The sequence below is a fragment of the Symphalangus syndactylus genome, chromosome 2 (genome assembly GCF_028878055.3).
Source record: "Symphalangus syndactylus isolate Jambi chromosome 2, NHGRI_mSymSyn1-v2.1_pri, whole genome shotgun sequence".
Lineage (NCBI taxonomy): Eukaryota > Metazoa > Chordata > Mammalia > Primates > Hylobatidae > Symphalangus > Symphalangus syndactylus.
This window is the reverse complement of record NC_072424.2, coordinates 95,378,037-95,395,709: the sequence shown is the minus strand read 5'-3', so window position 1 is coordinate 95,395,709 and position 17,673 is coordinate 95,378,037. Positions and strand designations below refer to the sequence as shown.

The following is a 17,673-nucleotide window of genomic DNA, read 5'->3' as shown; positions in this document are numbered from 1 at the left end:
TCTTTAATCACAATTGCTTTCCATTCTTTCCTTTATTCTATTATTGTTTGACACCTTTATTTAAAAGTGAAAATGGGATTCAACTTATTGAAAGTAGATGAAGTTTCAACACCCATAGAAATTTCAGTAGCTCTTCACAGACTTACTAATGCCCTGAGAGTGCTGCAGACAGTGAGCCATTGTTAGCAAATCCATATTGCTAGTATGTTGGATCATATTTCCAGTTTTTCCTGGATCATGATTGGGCATGCTTAAATTTGTTTTAATCTTAGCTTAGAGTGTGTGGTCATATTGATAATTTGGCAAATATTTTGGGGTAGTTCTTTAAGGGAACTTTTAGTAACTGAATCCAAATGTAGATTCTGAACTAACATTTACACCTGTTTGGTCTTGGATTAAGATGGAATTTGAGATCTGTAGCCAGTTGTCTGCTTCTGTGGCCACCATTATATAAAAGCTTATATCTGGATAAATCTTTATTGAATTTTATCATAACAGCTGCTTGATAATATAGACCTTAATATATGAAAGCATGTCTCCCAGGGGTTCACATATCTTAGTACCAGCTAATGTATGGCCTTAAATAGTAAAATAGTTTGTTGCCTCTGCAAAGATTTTTGTAAGAATAATTGGTATGTACATAGAGTTGGTGGAAGAGAAGTGGGGATAGCGATAAGCACTTATGCCATTGTTTTCTAGGACACTGGTGGTCCCCATTAACTTCTAGGTCCAGTAGATTTGGGAAATGGAGCGGTTAGGAGGAAGACAAAGTAGTTTGTATCAGATGTGTCTGAGTGATAAAAGCATGCTTGTTAAATTAGCTAAATATGAGGTTGGGGTTTTAGGTAGTGACTGGATTATAGAAATTATTTTATACTAAATAGAGGAATTTTAACTTTAACCTGATAATCATGGAAGTTTTAAATAAAATGGCAGACTTCATAAAATTTACATTTTTTAATAGTTATTATGGTATAGTGAAGAGGACCAAGTTGGAGTCAAGGAGATATATTAGAAAGATACTATGGTCATCCAAGGAGAAAGTGATAAGGACAGGAGAAGTGGCATTTGAGAAGAAGGACAGATTTGAGAGGATTATAATCAGGAGGGCTTGATTGGTGACTAACTGCTTTTGGTTAATTAGTGAAAAAGAAGAGTCTGGGCTTTTAGTTTGAGCAACTGAGTGAGGTCTAGCATTCACTGGGAAGGGTAATAGAAGAAAAGGAAGGATTTGGGGAAAAGATGATGAGATCAGTTTTAGACAAGTAGTGTTTGAGGTGACAATGGGATGTCCAAGATACATCCAATTGGATATATGACTCTGGATTTCAGGAGAGAAATCTGATTTGAAGAAATACTAGGGAAACTATCCTTCTATTATACTTGAAACCTTGGAATTGATTAAGCCAGTTCCAAGTATATATGTACATATAAAGTATATATGTAGTAAAAAGAATAGGAGGCCAAGGATAGAAACTTATGGAGTAGGAGAAGGAAAAGGATCACTAAAGGAAGGAGCCTGGGATGGAGCTGTCAGATACAGGCCATCTAGGAAAGTAGTGTAATAAAAACCAACGGAAAGAGTGGGTTTCAAGGAGGGGTTGGTGAACAGTATCAACTTTCTGCAAGTTTGAAGTAGGGTAGTGACAAAAAGTGTTAATTGTGTGTAACAATATTGATTACTGGTGACCACAGAAAAGAAAATTCCAGTTGTGCATGTAGGGGCAAAACTCTAATTACAGAGACCAGAGGACTGAATGTGAGTGGCAAGGAAGTAGATATGATGAGGATGAACTTCGTGTGGAGGTTAAGGAAAGAGGGAGGATGATAGTTGCTAAGGAAGATAGTGAAGGATTGAAAGATTTTTTGTTTTGTTTTGCCTTTGCACATGATCAGTATTTTAAAACTGGAAGAGGCTTGTGATTCATTTATCTGCTGAGTAGGAAAACAGCTTAGTAGAGACAGAACGAGTAAGGGTACCAGAGAGAAGATTATTAGTGGATCAAGGCCCTTTATTTAAGAGGCAGACTCCAGAGCACCAAGGAATGTATAAGTAATGAATGGTCCAATTGGAAATTTGTTTTTCAACTCTACAACTCAGCTAAAATGAATGTATATCTTAAAGATATCCAGTGAAGGTAGACACTTTTATTGTTTGAGGATATTTGTTCCTCAATTAATTCCTGGAAATAATTTCTTTTATAATGCCCTACAATTTAAAAAGAAATGTATCAATATTTTAAACATTATTGGCAAAAGGGTGAGAACATCATCTATAAATTTTGCATCAACAGAATAGCTATTTTCATTTTTCCATTTTATCTGTTACTTTCTTAACCCTATACTGTTTATCCATTCCAGGAAGTTAATACAGATTTCTAAAAGCAAGTTATATAGTATGAGTTTACTCTATTTGGTATGTTATTTATATGATACTACTTTTTCTTCTTTTTTCCTCCGAATAAGGATCAAGATTCCCTAAAGAAAAGCCAAGGTGTTGGTCCAATTAGAAAAGTTCTCCTCCTTAAGGAAGATCACGAAGGCCTTGGCATTTCAATTACAGTAAGAAGTAGTGCTTCCAGTATCCTTTTCTACAGTTTTCTAGTATAATCATGCTCCTTTGTTGGACATCACTGGGGAACAGAATATTCTGGATATATTTTTTAAATAACTGAAATTTATCCCCATGGGGATAAATGTTTGCTTTTGTGTAAATATTTTTTTAAGAAATAAATATTCCTAGCAACTATTAAGTGTACCTTTAGTAAGCATAGTTTAACATTTTTATTATGACTCACTTAATAGTTCTGTGCCATATACTGTGATGCCTCTAGGGGCCCTTGGGAATAGATATGGCTGTTTTCTTCTATGTTAAATGGCTTCAGATTGTATTGTTCTCTCTCGGAGTACGTGTATCTTTCTCTTGTCTCATTTATTAGCTGTCAGATTTCACTGGCTCTTGGGTCCAAATGTTATATATTCTTTTTTTAAATTCGATGCCTTTAGGAGTCATTTTGTTGTAGTCTCAGTGCTTTAATGAATAAGGTGGCTTTAATTTTCATTTGGTAATACTTAGGCACTGAGCAAGTTCATTTGTTTTTTTAGTATTGCTTAATGTAGAAATGTTTCTTATAATAAAAAGCTCATCTAATCTAATTTCTTGAATACTTACCTTTTTTAATGTGCTGCCTTCGAAGAGCATACATTTTAGCAGGACAAATAAGACACACACACACACCCACACACACGCAACAATGATATAAGCTAGAGAGTGATAGGTACCACATACTGCATTTTTTCAATTCTACATTGCATATATTTTCATATTGTAACTTCTCTGAAATTGAAATTTATCTTATAATCTTAAAATTATTTTTGTGGCACCTAAAATAATTGGTCTTGTCATTCGTGGTGATTTAGACCTGATAAAATGTAATGGTGCTATGGAGTACTAACACATAATTTTTGTTTGTTTGTTTTTGTTTTTTTTTTTTTTTTTTTTTTTTTTTTTTTTTTTTTTTTTTTTTTTTTTTTGAGACAGAGTCTCGCTCTGTTGCCCAGGCTGGAGTGCAGTGGCGCAATCTTGGCTCACTGCAAGCTCCGCCTGCCGGGTTCACGCCATTCTCCTGCCTCAGCCTCTCCGAGTAGCTGGGACTACAGGCGCCTGCCACCACGCCCGGCTAATTTAAGTTTTTTTCATTTAAGAATTTAGCCAATTTCTGTTCAATACTCTTTGATAATTTTTACCATTACTTAAGTAGCAAATAAAATTTTACCCAGCATTTATAGAGCCAGCATAGTTGTTTAATGAAATATATTTTTAAGAAAATATTTTATCTCTAGATTAATCGGTAACTGTACCTTACAAAGAATACTTTAATTTACTCCCCTTTGTTGTCGTTGTTAGGGTGGGAAAGAACATGGTGTTCCAATCCTCATCTCTGAGATCCATCCGGGGCAACCTGCTGATAGATGCGGAGGGCTGCACGTTGGGGATGCTATTTTGGCAGTCAACGGAGTTAACCTAAGGGACACAAAGCATAAAGAAGCTGTAACCATTCTTTCTCAGCAGGTAAATTCCCTTCATATAATTAGAACTGGATCTATCAATTGGTTATGAATCTATTGAACACTGTATACTTCCCTATGAAGTTTCTAAAGTAGTAAAGTGTTTACACATAGTTCTTGTTTCCTTTGATTTAATGCTTTTATAGATGACATTCAGTCAGATTTACTGAAAATGGACCATTCCATTTTGTTTACTTCATAACTTTGAGCAAGTTACTTAAGTCCTCTCTCCCTCAGTGTCCTCACCTGTGTGGGAGGGATTGAAAGAAAGCTATGAGGATTAAGTATGTTAATACATATAAAGTACTCAGAACAGGACCTGAGACTGAAAAAACAACATCTGTAATGCCTAGAACACTATATATAAGGTATTACAGAAAAGACAGTGCTAGAAGTAGATTGATTTTAGTCATGGAATATTAAAATTGAAATCACACATAGAAACTATCTAGCCCAACTCTCTTTCTTCAAATGAGTAAACTAAAGTTCTTAGAGATGAAAGCATTTACTCAAAGTTGCCGAGCAAATAAATTATAGAATTGAGATTCATATTCAGGAGTCATATTTGTCATACAGTTGTACTTAAAATGTTTTTTTATTTTGTTTATTTCTTTCAAGAATAGAGTTGAGGGAATTAGAGGCATTGGTAGTACATTGAGATGTTTCTTGGGTTATCAGTGTGGTATGCCTCTGTAGAATTGAATCTCAGAGTTGAAAGTGAATATAGTTCATTGGTTCAATTCTATATGATGCATAAATCTTTGCAACATCACTACTTCAATAATTATATTACAGGGAAGACTTGCAGATATCAACCAGTCCATTCCAGTGTTATACAGTACTGATTTTTAGAAAGCTTTTTCTCATATTAAGCCTGAAATCTGTGTCTCCATGACAGCTACTCATATATCTAATTCTGCCATCTAAAACTTTGCTGAAGACCACTGCATCATCGGTCTCTTTCTGCAAAATGGTATTTTTAAAGCATTAGCTGACAAGAGAGATCTAAGAATGCTACGCTATTCTCTTAAGTTAGTGTTTTATCAATCCATCTTGACTGTCATCCAGTAGCAAAAGAGTGGGATAACTGGTGAAGGAGCTATCAATGGGCAGTCATAAGTTTTAAGGAAATGCTAACTAAGCACATATTAAAATTCTGAGGTATAACAAACTGCTGGGAAAGAAGAGCACCAAAGAGACTAACTTAGTGAGTAGCAGTCAAAAATGGCGTGTTTTCTTTTGAGCAAAGGCAAGCCATAATTTTCAGAATTGCCAACACCACACTTATATGTAGTGGTTGGAGTCTCTTATTAAATGACAATTATAGCTTGGAATTTTTTTTTTAACATAAAATGATCTGTAACTTTTTTTTTCTTTTTTGGAGCCAGGATCTCACTCTGTCACCCAGGCTGGAGTGCAGTGGCACAATCACGGATCACTGCAGCCTCAACCTCCCAGGCTCAAACAGATCCTCCGACCTCAGCCCCCCAAGTAGCTAAGACTACAGATGCCTGCCACCATGGCCAGCTAATTTTTTTTTTTTTTTGTAGAGATGGGTTTTGCCATGTTGCCCAGGCTGGTCTCAAATTCCTGAGCTCAAGCGATCCACCTGCCTCAGCCTCCCAAAGTGCTGGGATTACAGGTGTAAGCCACTGTGCCTGGCATGATCTGTAACTTTTTACTTGAATGTTTCATTGTTAAAGAATGACAGTACAAATATTACACAGTTAGTCTAGCATAATATAAAGATTAAGGACTTCAGAGTCAAACTTTTGTTTTTCTTTCTTCTTGTTCATTATGTAGGGAAAGTTATCTGCTTTCTCCAGGACTCACTCAGCTTTCTCATTCATGTAAAAGAGACTATAATAGCATTATTCTGAGGATTGAAGGCTATAATTTATAGTAAATATATAAATATAGTAATTACTATTAGTACGAGACAGAATACCTTGATTAACACTATGTCTATGTCTGGTACTCAGTGTAAGTTCTTACTCAAGACCTATTGAATAAGAAACAAAAAATCATTTTGTAGGAGTTTCTTGAATTAGTTAAGGAAAGATTTATATGATGTCCTTATGGCAGTGTACAAAAATCATTTTGTAGGGGTTTCTTGAATTAGTTAAGGAAAGGTTCGTATGATATCCTTATTTAATATCTGACTATTTAGATGTATTTGCTGAATTGCTGTGTGCAGTACAAAATAGCAAATAACTTTAAAACTGAATACTTGTTCCAAAATGCTGTAAATTTAATAATTCAGCATCCTCTTAAATTTTAGATCTATTAGCAAAAAGATTATGGTCAATAGAAAGAGCTACTATAATGTTTAAAGGAACTATAGAGAGGATTCACGAGGCTGATCTAGACATGATGGCCTCACTACCTCTTTAGATTCTAGAATTTTATTATTTGTTTTCTGGAAATCAGCTATCTCTTAGATCTCTCTACCCCTAAGCCTTCCCACAAAGAATTTGGAAATCCTTTTTAAATTACAATTACAATAACTTGACTTTCTGATTTTCATTTTCTGTTTTAGAGAGGAGAGATTGAATTTGAAGTAGTTTATGTGGCTCCTGAAGTGGATTCTGATGATGAAAACGTAGAGTATGAAGATGAGAGTGGACATCGTTACCGTTTGTACCTTGATGAGTTAGAAGGAGGTGGTAATCCTGGTGCTAGTTGCAAAGACACAAGCGGGGAAATCAAAGTATTACAAGGTAAAAATCACTCTAAAAATTATTAACATATTCATTATTATTAAATGTTTAAAATGTGAAGCCCTCAGAATTTCTTCAGTAAAACTGTTTTAATTGTGAGGAAATCAAAGGAATGAAGAGCTTTCCCCTTGTTTATTGTTTTATTGTACACTTGCTAACAGTTTATTTACCATATATGTTATTCTATATTCATCTTGGACTGTTAAGACAAGTACGTTACCAGTTACTCTACTGCAAGTGATCCTTGAAAAATAAATAAAATTTTTTCTAGACCCTGAAACAAAGACCAACATACTATTTTCAGTAGATCTATCTTGTAGACTACATTGTCTCTCTGTCTTGATGCAAATTCATCGCTCACAATTAATTTTAAGCTAATTATGAGTAAGTATGAAGCATACAGTCAACCTTATGATTGCTATTAGAATCAACTTATATTATCTTGGGGATGTTTGGTTTAGTTCCTTTGCTATCATTTACACATATTTTAAGGAAAAACTCTACCACTTCCTTTTACATAGGGCAGTGGTCCTCAAATTGTGATCTGTGGATCTCTGAGGGTCTCTGAGATATTTTAGCAGAGTTCATGAGGTCAAAGCTTTTCAAAATAATACTAAGACATCATTTGTCTTTTTTTGCTATGTTGGTATTTGCACTGATGGTATTGGGTTGATGCAAAAGCAGTTGGGGTAAAACTGCTGGTGCCTTAGCACTAATCAAGGCAGTGTTGCTAATACTCGTAACTGTACTAGTAATCATTGTTTTCTTCCTTGCCATCCATTCATAGTAAAAGAAGAAGAAGAAGATAACAATTTTGCTTAAAAATATCTTTGATGAAATGGCAGTAACAGTTAATTTTTAAATATTGACCTTTGAGTACCTGTGTTTTTAATATTCTTTGTGATGAGATGGGAAGTATGCATATGTGATGAGATGGGAAGTATGCAGCATTACTCTGCATACTGAACAAAGATGCTGGTCTCAAGGGAAAGTACATAAGTGACTGAACTAGCCATTTTTCTTCATGGAAGACAATTTTTACTTGAAAGAATGACTAACAAAGTATGGGTTTTCGGACTATTTGGAAGCCATTTTCTTAAAAATGAACAAAGTCCATCACTTCAAGAAAGACAACTGATAATATTTATTGCCAGTGATAAAATGTGAGCTCTCAAGTGAAAGTTAGAACTTTGTAAAACATACATTGATCACCATGAGCTTGACAGCTTCCTAACACTTAAGCTTTTCTGATGAGATTGATGATGATATTAATGAATGTGATTTTTTGATACAGTGAAGTGAAATGTGTCAACTTTTGGAATTGCTACATAACTTCATGGTCCAATATTTTTCAAATCACCAGTAAATGATGTTATAAAATTTTGCATGGGTAAAAGATCCATTCAAAATGCAAGATAGGCACATGGATTTTAATATAACAGAGTGTGAAAAGTTCACTGATAAGGTTTCAAATTCCACATTGTCAAATTTTTGTATAATATCAGAGAACAATACTGACAGTTATCTGAAAAGGCTATTAAAATACTCTTCCATTTAGCAACTACATATCTGTGTGAGTCTGAACTTTCTTCATATACTTGTAACAGATTGAATGAAAGCAGATATATGAAAATACAGCTATCATCTATAAAGCCATTGAAGAGATTTGTAAAATTGTAAAATAATGCTACTCTTCTAACTAGAATTTTTTTGTTTGGAACATAGTTATTTGTCATTAGACAAATGTTATTTATATTAACATTCTGGATTTATTGTCATTTTTAACAAATAAATGAATTTTTTTTTAGATTTTTCAGTTTTACTTACTAATATGGGAAACATCAGTAGCTATAATCCACATAAATAGAAGCTTCTTGAAGTCCTCAATGCTTAGTATAAAGGCCTCCTGAGACCAAAATGTTGAATTCCTGGCGTGGAGTTTTATGGTGAACTGATAAACTGTTGCACTTTTGATAAACTTGTGTGTTGTAAACTGTCTGCACAAAGATAGCAGTAGCAGTTACTGTTTTCACTGTGCATCTTGAGCAAAACTATTGTGGCAATATGTCAAAACCTCACACTGTTGGGCTGCTTTCCATATGGTTTCATTGTATTTCACACTTCTTGTTGTTTTCTGTCGGGATTAGAAGGCCTGTCTCTTCCTTTTTTTGTAACTGTGGCTAGAAGGCTTCTCTGTCACTTATGCAAATTGCAGACACTTAAAATGTGACTCAAATAACTAAAAATTTGTGTGTATATATTACTTTTAACTGACTCACTTAAAAAAAGTATCTATTGGTTATTGTTTCACACACATCTATACTTTATAGCTCAATAAATAGGTGATAATAGTCAACACTTATTTATTTATAAGCCTATTATTTATTTTATAGATGATCAGAATTCATTTTAAATTTTAGCTAGACATCATCTTGCCAACAAATTACATTTTAAGGAATTAACTAGTATATGCCTCAGTTAACTGACGTTAATATAATATGAAAGCAACAATGAAAAATAAAAATATAATTCACAGTTCAGTAGATATTTATATAAGTAGAATTGACTGAATTTTACAATTATATATATTACTTCTAAGTCTTACAGACAACTTGATGGTGGCTCATGCCTGTAATTCCAGCACTTTGGGAGGCCAAGGCAGGAGGATCACTTGAGGCCAGGAGTTACCAACCTGGGCAACATAGTGAACCCTGTCTCTTCAAAAAAATTCTTAAAATATAGCTGGACATGGTGGCACATGCTTGTAGCTCCAGCTACTCAGGAGGCTGAGGTGGGAGGATTGCTTGAGCCTAGGAGGTCAAGGCAGCAGTGAGCTGTAATCATGCCACTGCAATCCAGCCTGGGCAATAGAGTGAGACCCTATCTCAGAAAAAAGAAAAAAAAAAGGAAAACTTGATAGGAAACTTAATACAATTTTTAGATAAGTCCAACATAGTATTTTTAAATCTGTATAATATTCGATACCTGCCATAAGGGGGAAGAATTCCCCTGTTAGGAATTACTGATTTGGTTAATATAAGGCATTGTTTTTGCCTCAGATTACTAAAGTTAATTACAGTGGGCATTCCTTTGTTTTTCACTCAATAAACTTACACAACTAACTTTTTTTTTTTTTAAATTTTTTTAATTGAGACAGAGTTTCACTCTGTCGCCCAGGCTGGAGTGCAGTGGTACAATCTCAGCTCACTGCACCCTCCTCTTCCTGGCTTCAAGTGATTCTCCTGCCTCAGTCTCCCAAATAGCTGGGATTACAGGCATGTGCCACCATGCCTGTCTAATTTTTGTATTTTTAATAGAGACGGGGTTTCACCACGTTGGCCAGGCTGGTCTCGAACCCCTAACCTCAGGTTATCCACCCACCTTGGCCTCTCAAAGTGCTGGGATTACAGGCGTGAGCCACTGCATCTGGCCAAAACTAACTTTTTAAACCAGAAAGTATCTGCTTTTTTTTTCTCCTTTCTTTCAGGATTTAATAAGAAGGCAGTAACTGACACACATGAAAATGGAGACCTGGGCACTGCAAGTGAAACTCCACTAGATGATGGTGCTTCAAAATTAGATGATCTGCACACTCTGTATCATAAAAAATCTTATTAAATTGACCATATCTCCAGACAAGATTGTTAATCAGACTATTCTGAATTTGGGGCACTGGGGAAGATGGTGACAAAGACTACAAAATCTGGGGAGGCTGTTTGTTGCCTAAATGAAAGGCTGGTACCTCAGGGCTTCATGTGAACAATTCTAAATGCATAAAACACCCTGTTTTCTGTGGTAGACCATAATTAGCTATTGCATGTAAAGCAATTTTGATTTTCTTGAACTTGTAAGCACCAAAGCATGTGTTTCCCAAAGGGGTATTACTGGGCTCTTAAGTACCAAATGAAACCCTAGTGTTTTATTTGCTTCCTTTTCCCTTTAGTAGGAGGACAGTGCTAACTGGAATTTTATAAGGAGTACCCTTTAAAATACAGAGAGTAAGTGAATTCATATTTTATATTCTAGAATGTTAACTGTGGTGTTTCAGAAGACAGAGCTTGACTCAATGAATTGTAGAAATATATGCTTGACTTAATTTTTGTAACTGAAAGAAAGGCTTTAGACGTAAAAAAATTTATTGTGCATCCTGAAATCTAAACCAGTTATTAATGATCATTTATTGTAATGAGTTTGCATTTCAGCTTTATTCAATGCAGTACGAAATAGTTTTCTTTAAGCAGTCCTTTATCAATCAATGCTGCACTAGAAATAGATTCTCAAAAGTTACTAAACATTTTACTTTTTTTGTTTTTTAAAAGAAATGCAGATGAGTGTAAAACATCTGTTCTCAATTATGTTGATCTGTGTGCACAGTACTGGAGCATTTACCCATTCATGTTGAGTCTCAAATGCTTGTTTTCTGGGGTCCACAAAAGACAGTTTTATACATTTTGAGTTGTTCATAAAGTTTGTCTTGTGATCGTCCTGGCACTTAAAGATAAATTTTTCTGGTAGTAAAAGTTCAGATTTATTACTATGTCATGAAACACAGTACATTCATTCAAATCAAACATCAGTTTTCTAAGTAAATGATTTCCAATCATCTAAAAGGTGGGCAAGATGAGATAAAGACATTTTGATACAGTAATTGTTTTGGTTGGGTTTTCATGTCAGTTTATGTTTGACTGAAGCTCTGTTCATATGCAGGTTTATAAATTTATTAGGTCTCTTGTCCCATGATTAAACATGGAGTGCCTCCTCTCTGATTTAATATTCTTCAGGTCATTGTAACCTGCTAGGCAAAGTCAAAACATTGCATTAAAGAGGTGATAGTTTTGCTAATATCACTGTTTTAAAGGATGTACAGTTAAAGGAATATTAAGTGAGAGAAAGCCTACAAGGCTTTTAGAGTATTATGAGTATCTTCATTTCTGGTATTCAGATGTTATGTGATAAAACACATTTTTTTTTGTCTTTCCCAGATACACTATATATTTGTTCAAGGGTAAATCTATGAAATGTATATACTTTATTTTGTAGTTTTGCTATTTATAAATTTAATGTTTTAACTGTTGCTCATTTATGGTTTGTTTTGGGTGGTGTTGTTCATCTGTATATCACCATGTTAATTTGTAATAGAAGTGCACTTCATAATGTATATTGTTACTGACATTAAAATACTTTATAGCATTGTCTCTGAGCAAAAGCTGGTATTTAATTGTACAAATGAATAAGCAAGTCACATGTTATTGTTTGCTCTTGACAGGGTAGGCCTCTTAAAAGAAAAAAAAACAACTTATTTTTTTCTTATGAATCCCCTATGCCAAACACATACCTTCCATGCATGACATGAGATCTGCAAACTGGATTTTAGCCACCGTATTTATTTAGTCAAAAAAATTGTCCATTGTAGCAGACCCGAAAACCTTTTTGCTGTGACATGAAACCATGTTATTCTTATCTTCTTAAAACAGCCTGGGATGGAATGGCCATGGCATTTTTTTCAGAGAACATCCTTTATCTGCTATGACTGAATCCTTAGGAAATGTAAGCTATAACCCTTTGATTTTCAAGAACTACTGAATAAGCGTATGAAGAGGTGGTTTTTTAAAACTTCAAGTTGGAATTTTTATGAGGTCACTGTGTAGTTTGAAGAATTGTATGAGATTGTTATGATATAAATTCCTTTTAAGGACTGATAAATAGAATGAAAAGTTTCCAGGTAGTTTAAAACTCCACAGGTCAGTTTCCTTTTCATTCCTGCTTCACTGTGGTTTGTAAGCCTACGGGAGAGCATCGTTGCTCAGATGCTACTGTGAGCTTCCTGTCCGGTGTTAGAAAGTAACTAGTTAAAAGTTCATTTTAGAATGTATGGTTTTTGGGGATGAATTAAGAATTAGTTATTAGTTCCAAAGGACTGAGAACGAATTTTAATATTTTCACATTTATAGGAAAGAAATTCATATGTTCCTGAAACTTCTAGGACAAAACCAAACAAGTAAGGAGGGAAATGTTGCAAAGCCATTTCATCGAGAAAGGGACAGAAGGAGAAATACACACATGGATACACAAACAAACAGAATGGTTGAGAAAATATTTTAATAGAAAGTGAGGGTTGTAGGCCGGGCGCGGTGGCTCACGCTTGTAATCCCAGCACTTTGGGAGGCCGAGGCGGGTGGATCACGAGGTCAGGAGATCGAGACCACAGTGAAACCCCGTCTCTACCAAAAATACAAAAAATTAGCCGGGCGTGGTGGCGGGCGCCTGTAGTCCCAGCTACTCGGAGAGGCTGAGGCAGGAGAATGGCGTGAACCCGGGAGGCGGAGCTTGCAGTGAGCCGAGATTGCGCCACTGCACTCCAGCCTGGGCGACAGAGCAAGACTCCGTCTCAAAAAAAAAAAAAAAAAAAAAAAAAAGAAAGTGAGGGTTGTATGTGTGCGTGTATATATTTACACTTAACCTCTAAAATTCTCTTCTACAGTATCTCTATTATGAATATGATGGAAAAGCAACATTTTGGTGGTGAGACTATTGTTAAAATAAATTTGAGAAAGATGAAAATTTTGTGAGTCTTGATAATTACAAGTCAACAGCTATCGAAAGTTAGCACAACTTGTCTGTGGTGCTGTTTTTCTCCCCACCACAGTGGACTTATGCTGTTTTCATGTTTAGAAACAAAAAGGTTTAATGTGATTCATGTGTAAGATGCACAGTATTTGACAACCTGATTATGTAATCCCTATTCCATCTATCCAGTCTTACACTTATGGTTGGCCTCAAATCTATTACATTTATGATACTGTAGTATATCTAGTTGAGTTTAATATTTTTTTATTAGCCTGTAAATAAAGATGGCATCTTCTACATTAAAGTGATATTGATCTCATTTTTTTAAATAAACATTTTGTTTCCTTGACATTAAATATTTTGGCTTATTATTTATTTCTAGTACTTCTATTATTTGTACCAACATGTCATAAAGTCTGTGCAAAGGACTTGGCTTAATTTTGTGTTATAAATATCGCCAGCTGTTGTTATCTATGAGGAAAACATTGATAAAAGTTAGAAAATCAATCCTGTTTTTAAGATACTATTTAAAAGGATATTCTTCCATTTTGACATCTAAGTATACATAATTTAGAAGTTCCTAAGTTATATGTAAAATAATATTTGGAAAATACTTGTAAATGAATTACTTGAATTATGAACATTTAGAAATGTTATGAACATTAGAAACACATTTTTGTCACTGACTAACCTTGATTTAGTGCTAATACATATATGCTTTCTATGTGTTGATTTAAGCTCCCAATTCACCAAGTGATTTGAAAAGAAGTCTTTTCCTCAGAATACAACCCCATAGGATATTGGTCAATTTATGAATTTTTTTTGGTCAGTTTATGAAATTTTAAAGAGAACTTGCATTTTCATTGTTAATCAGTATTTTATTTTAGGTGGTTTTATAACTGTAACCTTAAAAAAAAACTTTAAAAGTATTGCAAATTACCATATACTGTTGGCGCTGAATATTTAATAATGAACCTTTTTCAGGTGTGTTTTGAGAGCTATAACCACCATGGCGGCAGCCATGAGAATGCATCTGTCAGTTCTCGTGCAGGAGGGAGCATAGCTTACTGAAGGCTCAGCTGCTGTGGTCTGAAATCCATCCCTGTGTACATGGTGAGGCTATGCTTCTCCACGCTGCTGCCAGTCAATGACTGATTATGACAGGGATATTATATGATGACTCCTCAACTTTAGCTGGAGCACTCCATGATGGTCTTGCCAAACTCCCTTAGGATTACATTGTAGTCCAAGTTGCTTTCACCCAACCTTCCTTCCTCCTTTCATTCACCTTGGGTCTTCACTCCATTGTGATCTCATTGCCTTCCAGCCTCCCATCAGCTCCAGCTCCCTACCTGTTTTTCCTCACTGGCATTGCCCTTAATAAATCCATGGCACAGCAGATCCCTTTTTGGTGTTGGTGTCTGCTTCTTAGAGAGGCTAGACTAACACAAGTGACCATGAGTGAGATTTGAGGAAACAGGTAATAAGATGGGCATTAGGAACCCACCCAAAGGGTAAAGACAATGACGTCTGGTTGGTAAGAGTGGTTTATCTAGTCCTTGGCACAAAATCATGGCTCAGTGGCTATTTCACAAATGGTGTGCAGAAAAGAGTTAACAGAACAGGCCTGAACCTGTTGGCTTTAGGTCTGCTTGCAAGGTTGGAACTTGGCTAGCATCCAGCAACTTGGATATCAGGAGTATTCCCATTATCCCCTTGCTGGTAAGTGTGGTTTACTGTGCCTGAAATATTTGTACAAACAATAGGATTTTTGTTGAACACTTACTTTCCTCTGGGAATCTAGAATTTTGGTACATGCTACGCAGAGGTTACCTACACTGACTCCCCTAAAACCTTGACTCCTAGGTTCAGTCAGGCAAGCTTCCTAGGTGGACAACACTTGATGTATTGTTACACGTTATTGCTAGAGGAATTAAGCATGTCCTGTGTGACTCCATTGGGAAATGAATCTTGGAGCTTGTACCTGATTTTCTTGGGACTTTGCCCATATGCCTTTTCCCTTTCCTCATTTTGCTTTGTATTCTCTGTAATAAATCATAATTGTGAATAAAACTTTTTGCTTAGTCTGATGAGTCCTAGCAAACCACTCAACTTGGGGGGAGTTTTGGAGAATTGGGACACAGATAGTAGCTTATGGAGAGGAGAACTCTCCAGGAGGGTCAATGATGCAGACATTTGAAAAATGTGGGGAGAACAACATCTACAAGAATAGCAGAGTTGGCCGGTTACAGCAGGATTGTATTGATGACCTACAGAAATGGATGGGGTGGGGTGGCTCCCAAGGAGGCCTTACCTCCTACAGTGGAGGGTTTGAAACAGCTGAGCTTCAGGCTGAACACCTAAGTGTTAGAGTTGCTGAGTTTCAGACACTTGAATGTTCAGCCAAACCCCTTCTATTTTGTGAAAGTGAGGCCCTGGTGAGGAAAACCTAGAACCATGGGGAGATCTGGAGGGATGCACCTGAGAGGCTTTGCAGTCTCTACTGGACCGTTGGTCTTAAGAAGTAGCCCATGCTTCTCTAATAAGACCTTGTACCTTGTCTATGCTCCAAGATGTTACAGAGGCTGCTACCAACCACACCCCTAAGGCAATACCTGCCCCTACCTAGTCTGCTGCCAGGCCTGTAACTAGGGCTAAATCCTAGTAAAGCCAGGATGGGAGATGTGCTGAGCCGGATAAAGGAGAGAAGAAACTACACAAAAAGTGTAAGAATTAGCTAGCATATTCTGGCAAAAGCCAAAGGAGTACTCCTAGAATTGAATTTTGTATTTTGTATTTTTTTTTTTTTTTTTTTGAGACGGAGTTTCACCCTTGTAGCCCAGGCTGGAGTGCAATGGTGCAATCTTGGCTCACTGCAACTTCCACCTTCTGGGTTCAAGTGATTCTTCTGCCTCAGCCTCACAAGTAGCTGGGATTACAGGTGCCTGCCACCACGCCCGGCTAATTTTTGTATTTTTAGTAGAGACGGCGTTTCACCATGTTGGCCAGGCTGGTCTTGAACTTTCTGACCTCAGGTGATCCACCCGCCTCCCAAAGTGCTGGGATTACAGGCATGAGCCACCGCACCCAGTCTAGAATTGAATTTTGAGAGTGCTTGATCAGGGTCTAAACTCATTAAAAGAAAGAACTGAAATTGGAAAACATTTGATTTAAATTGGAAAAAATCCAGCAATATGTTGTTTAAAAGGAACATACCTAAAACATAAGGACATAAAAAATTTGAAAGTGAAAGGAGAAAGAATATACACTGGGCATACTTTCTCCAAAAGAACATGGATACAGTTACATTTTTTAAAAACGGACTTTAAGAAAAAAATCATTAGGGATAAAGGTTACTTAAATTCTTAAAGAATCAATTTGCTACAATGTTAAATCTATCATCATAGTGGGAGATTGCAACAAAACTTTCAGGGAAATTAGGAAAGAAGGAAGATTTGAACAACAAGCTTGATTTAAAGTTTTAAGAGGGCATTTGGTTGTAAAAGAAATACCTCTGGCATCTAAGTAAGAAGATAAAAAGTGAGCAAAAAACAGATTTTTCAAAAGAAAACATACAAGTGGATGATAAACATGAAAAAAATGTTCAACATCACTAATCAGAGAAATGCAAATTAAAACCACAATGAGATACCATCTTACACGAATCGGAATGGCCATTATTAAAAAGTCAAGAAACAGATTTGGGGAGGCTACAGAGTAAAGGGAGCACTTACACTGTTGGTGGGAATGTAAATTAGTACAACCTTTATGGAAAACAGTATAGAGATTTCTCAAAGAACTAAAAATAGAACTACCATTTGATCCAGCAATCCCACTACTGGGCATATACCCAAAGAAAGAAATTATATTGAAAAGATACTGGCACTCGTATGTTTATCACAGCACTATTCACAATAGCAAAGATATGTATGGAATCAACCTAAGTGTCCATCAATGGATGACTGGATAAAGAAAATGTGGTAAATATATACCATTGAATACTATTCAGCCATGAAAAAAAAGAATGAAATCATGTCTTGCAGCAACATGGATGGAACTGAAGACCATTATCTTAAGTGAACTAACTCAGAAACAAAGTTTAATACCACATGTTCTCACTTATAACTGGGAGCTAAATAAAGGGTACACATGGACTTATATAGAGTGGAATAATGGACGTTGGAGACTACAGAAGATAGGAGGGTGGGAGGAGGGCGAGGGTTGAAAAATTACCTCTTGGGTATAATGTTCAGTATTCAGGTGATGGTTACACTAAAAGCCCAAACTCCACCACTGCGCAATATATGCATGTACGAAA

At 35.8% G+C, this 17,673-nt stretch overlaps 1 protein-coding gene across 2 annotated transcripts in view; it reads left to right on the top strand.

The window, feature by feature from the left end:
• GOPC (golgi associated PDZ and coiled-coil motif containing) overlaps positions 1-11,983 on the top strand; it is a 44,722-nt gene extending 32,739 nt beyond the window's left edge. For both annotated transcript variants that reach the window (XM_055262447.2, XM_055262440.2), the window contains 4 exons: positions 2,467-2,562; positions 3,908-4,072; positions 6,608-6,788; positions 10,276-11,983. In XM_055262447.2, the coding sequence (XP_055118422.1) occupies positions 2,467-2,562; positions 3,908-4,072; positions 6,608-6,788; positions 10,276-10,406 (573 nt within the window). In that variant the 3' untranslated portion in view covers positions 10,407-11,983. The remainder of the gene's footprint in view (positions 1-2,466; positions 2,563-3,907; positions 4,073-6,607; positions 6,789-10,275) is intronic.
• Positions 11,984-17,673: the final 5,690 nt, after the last annotated feature.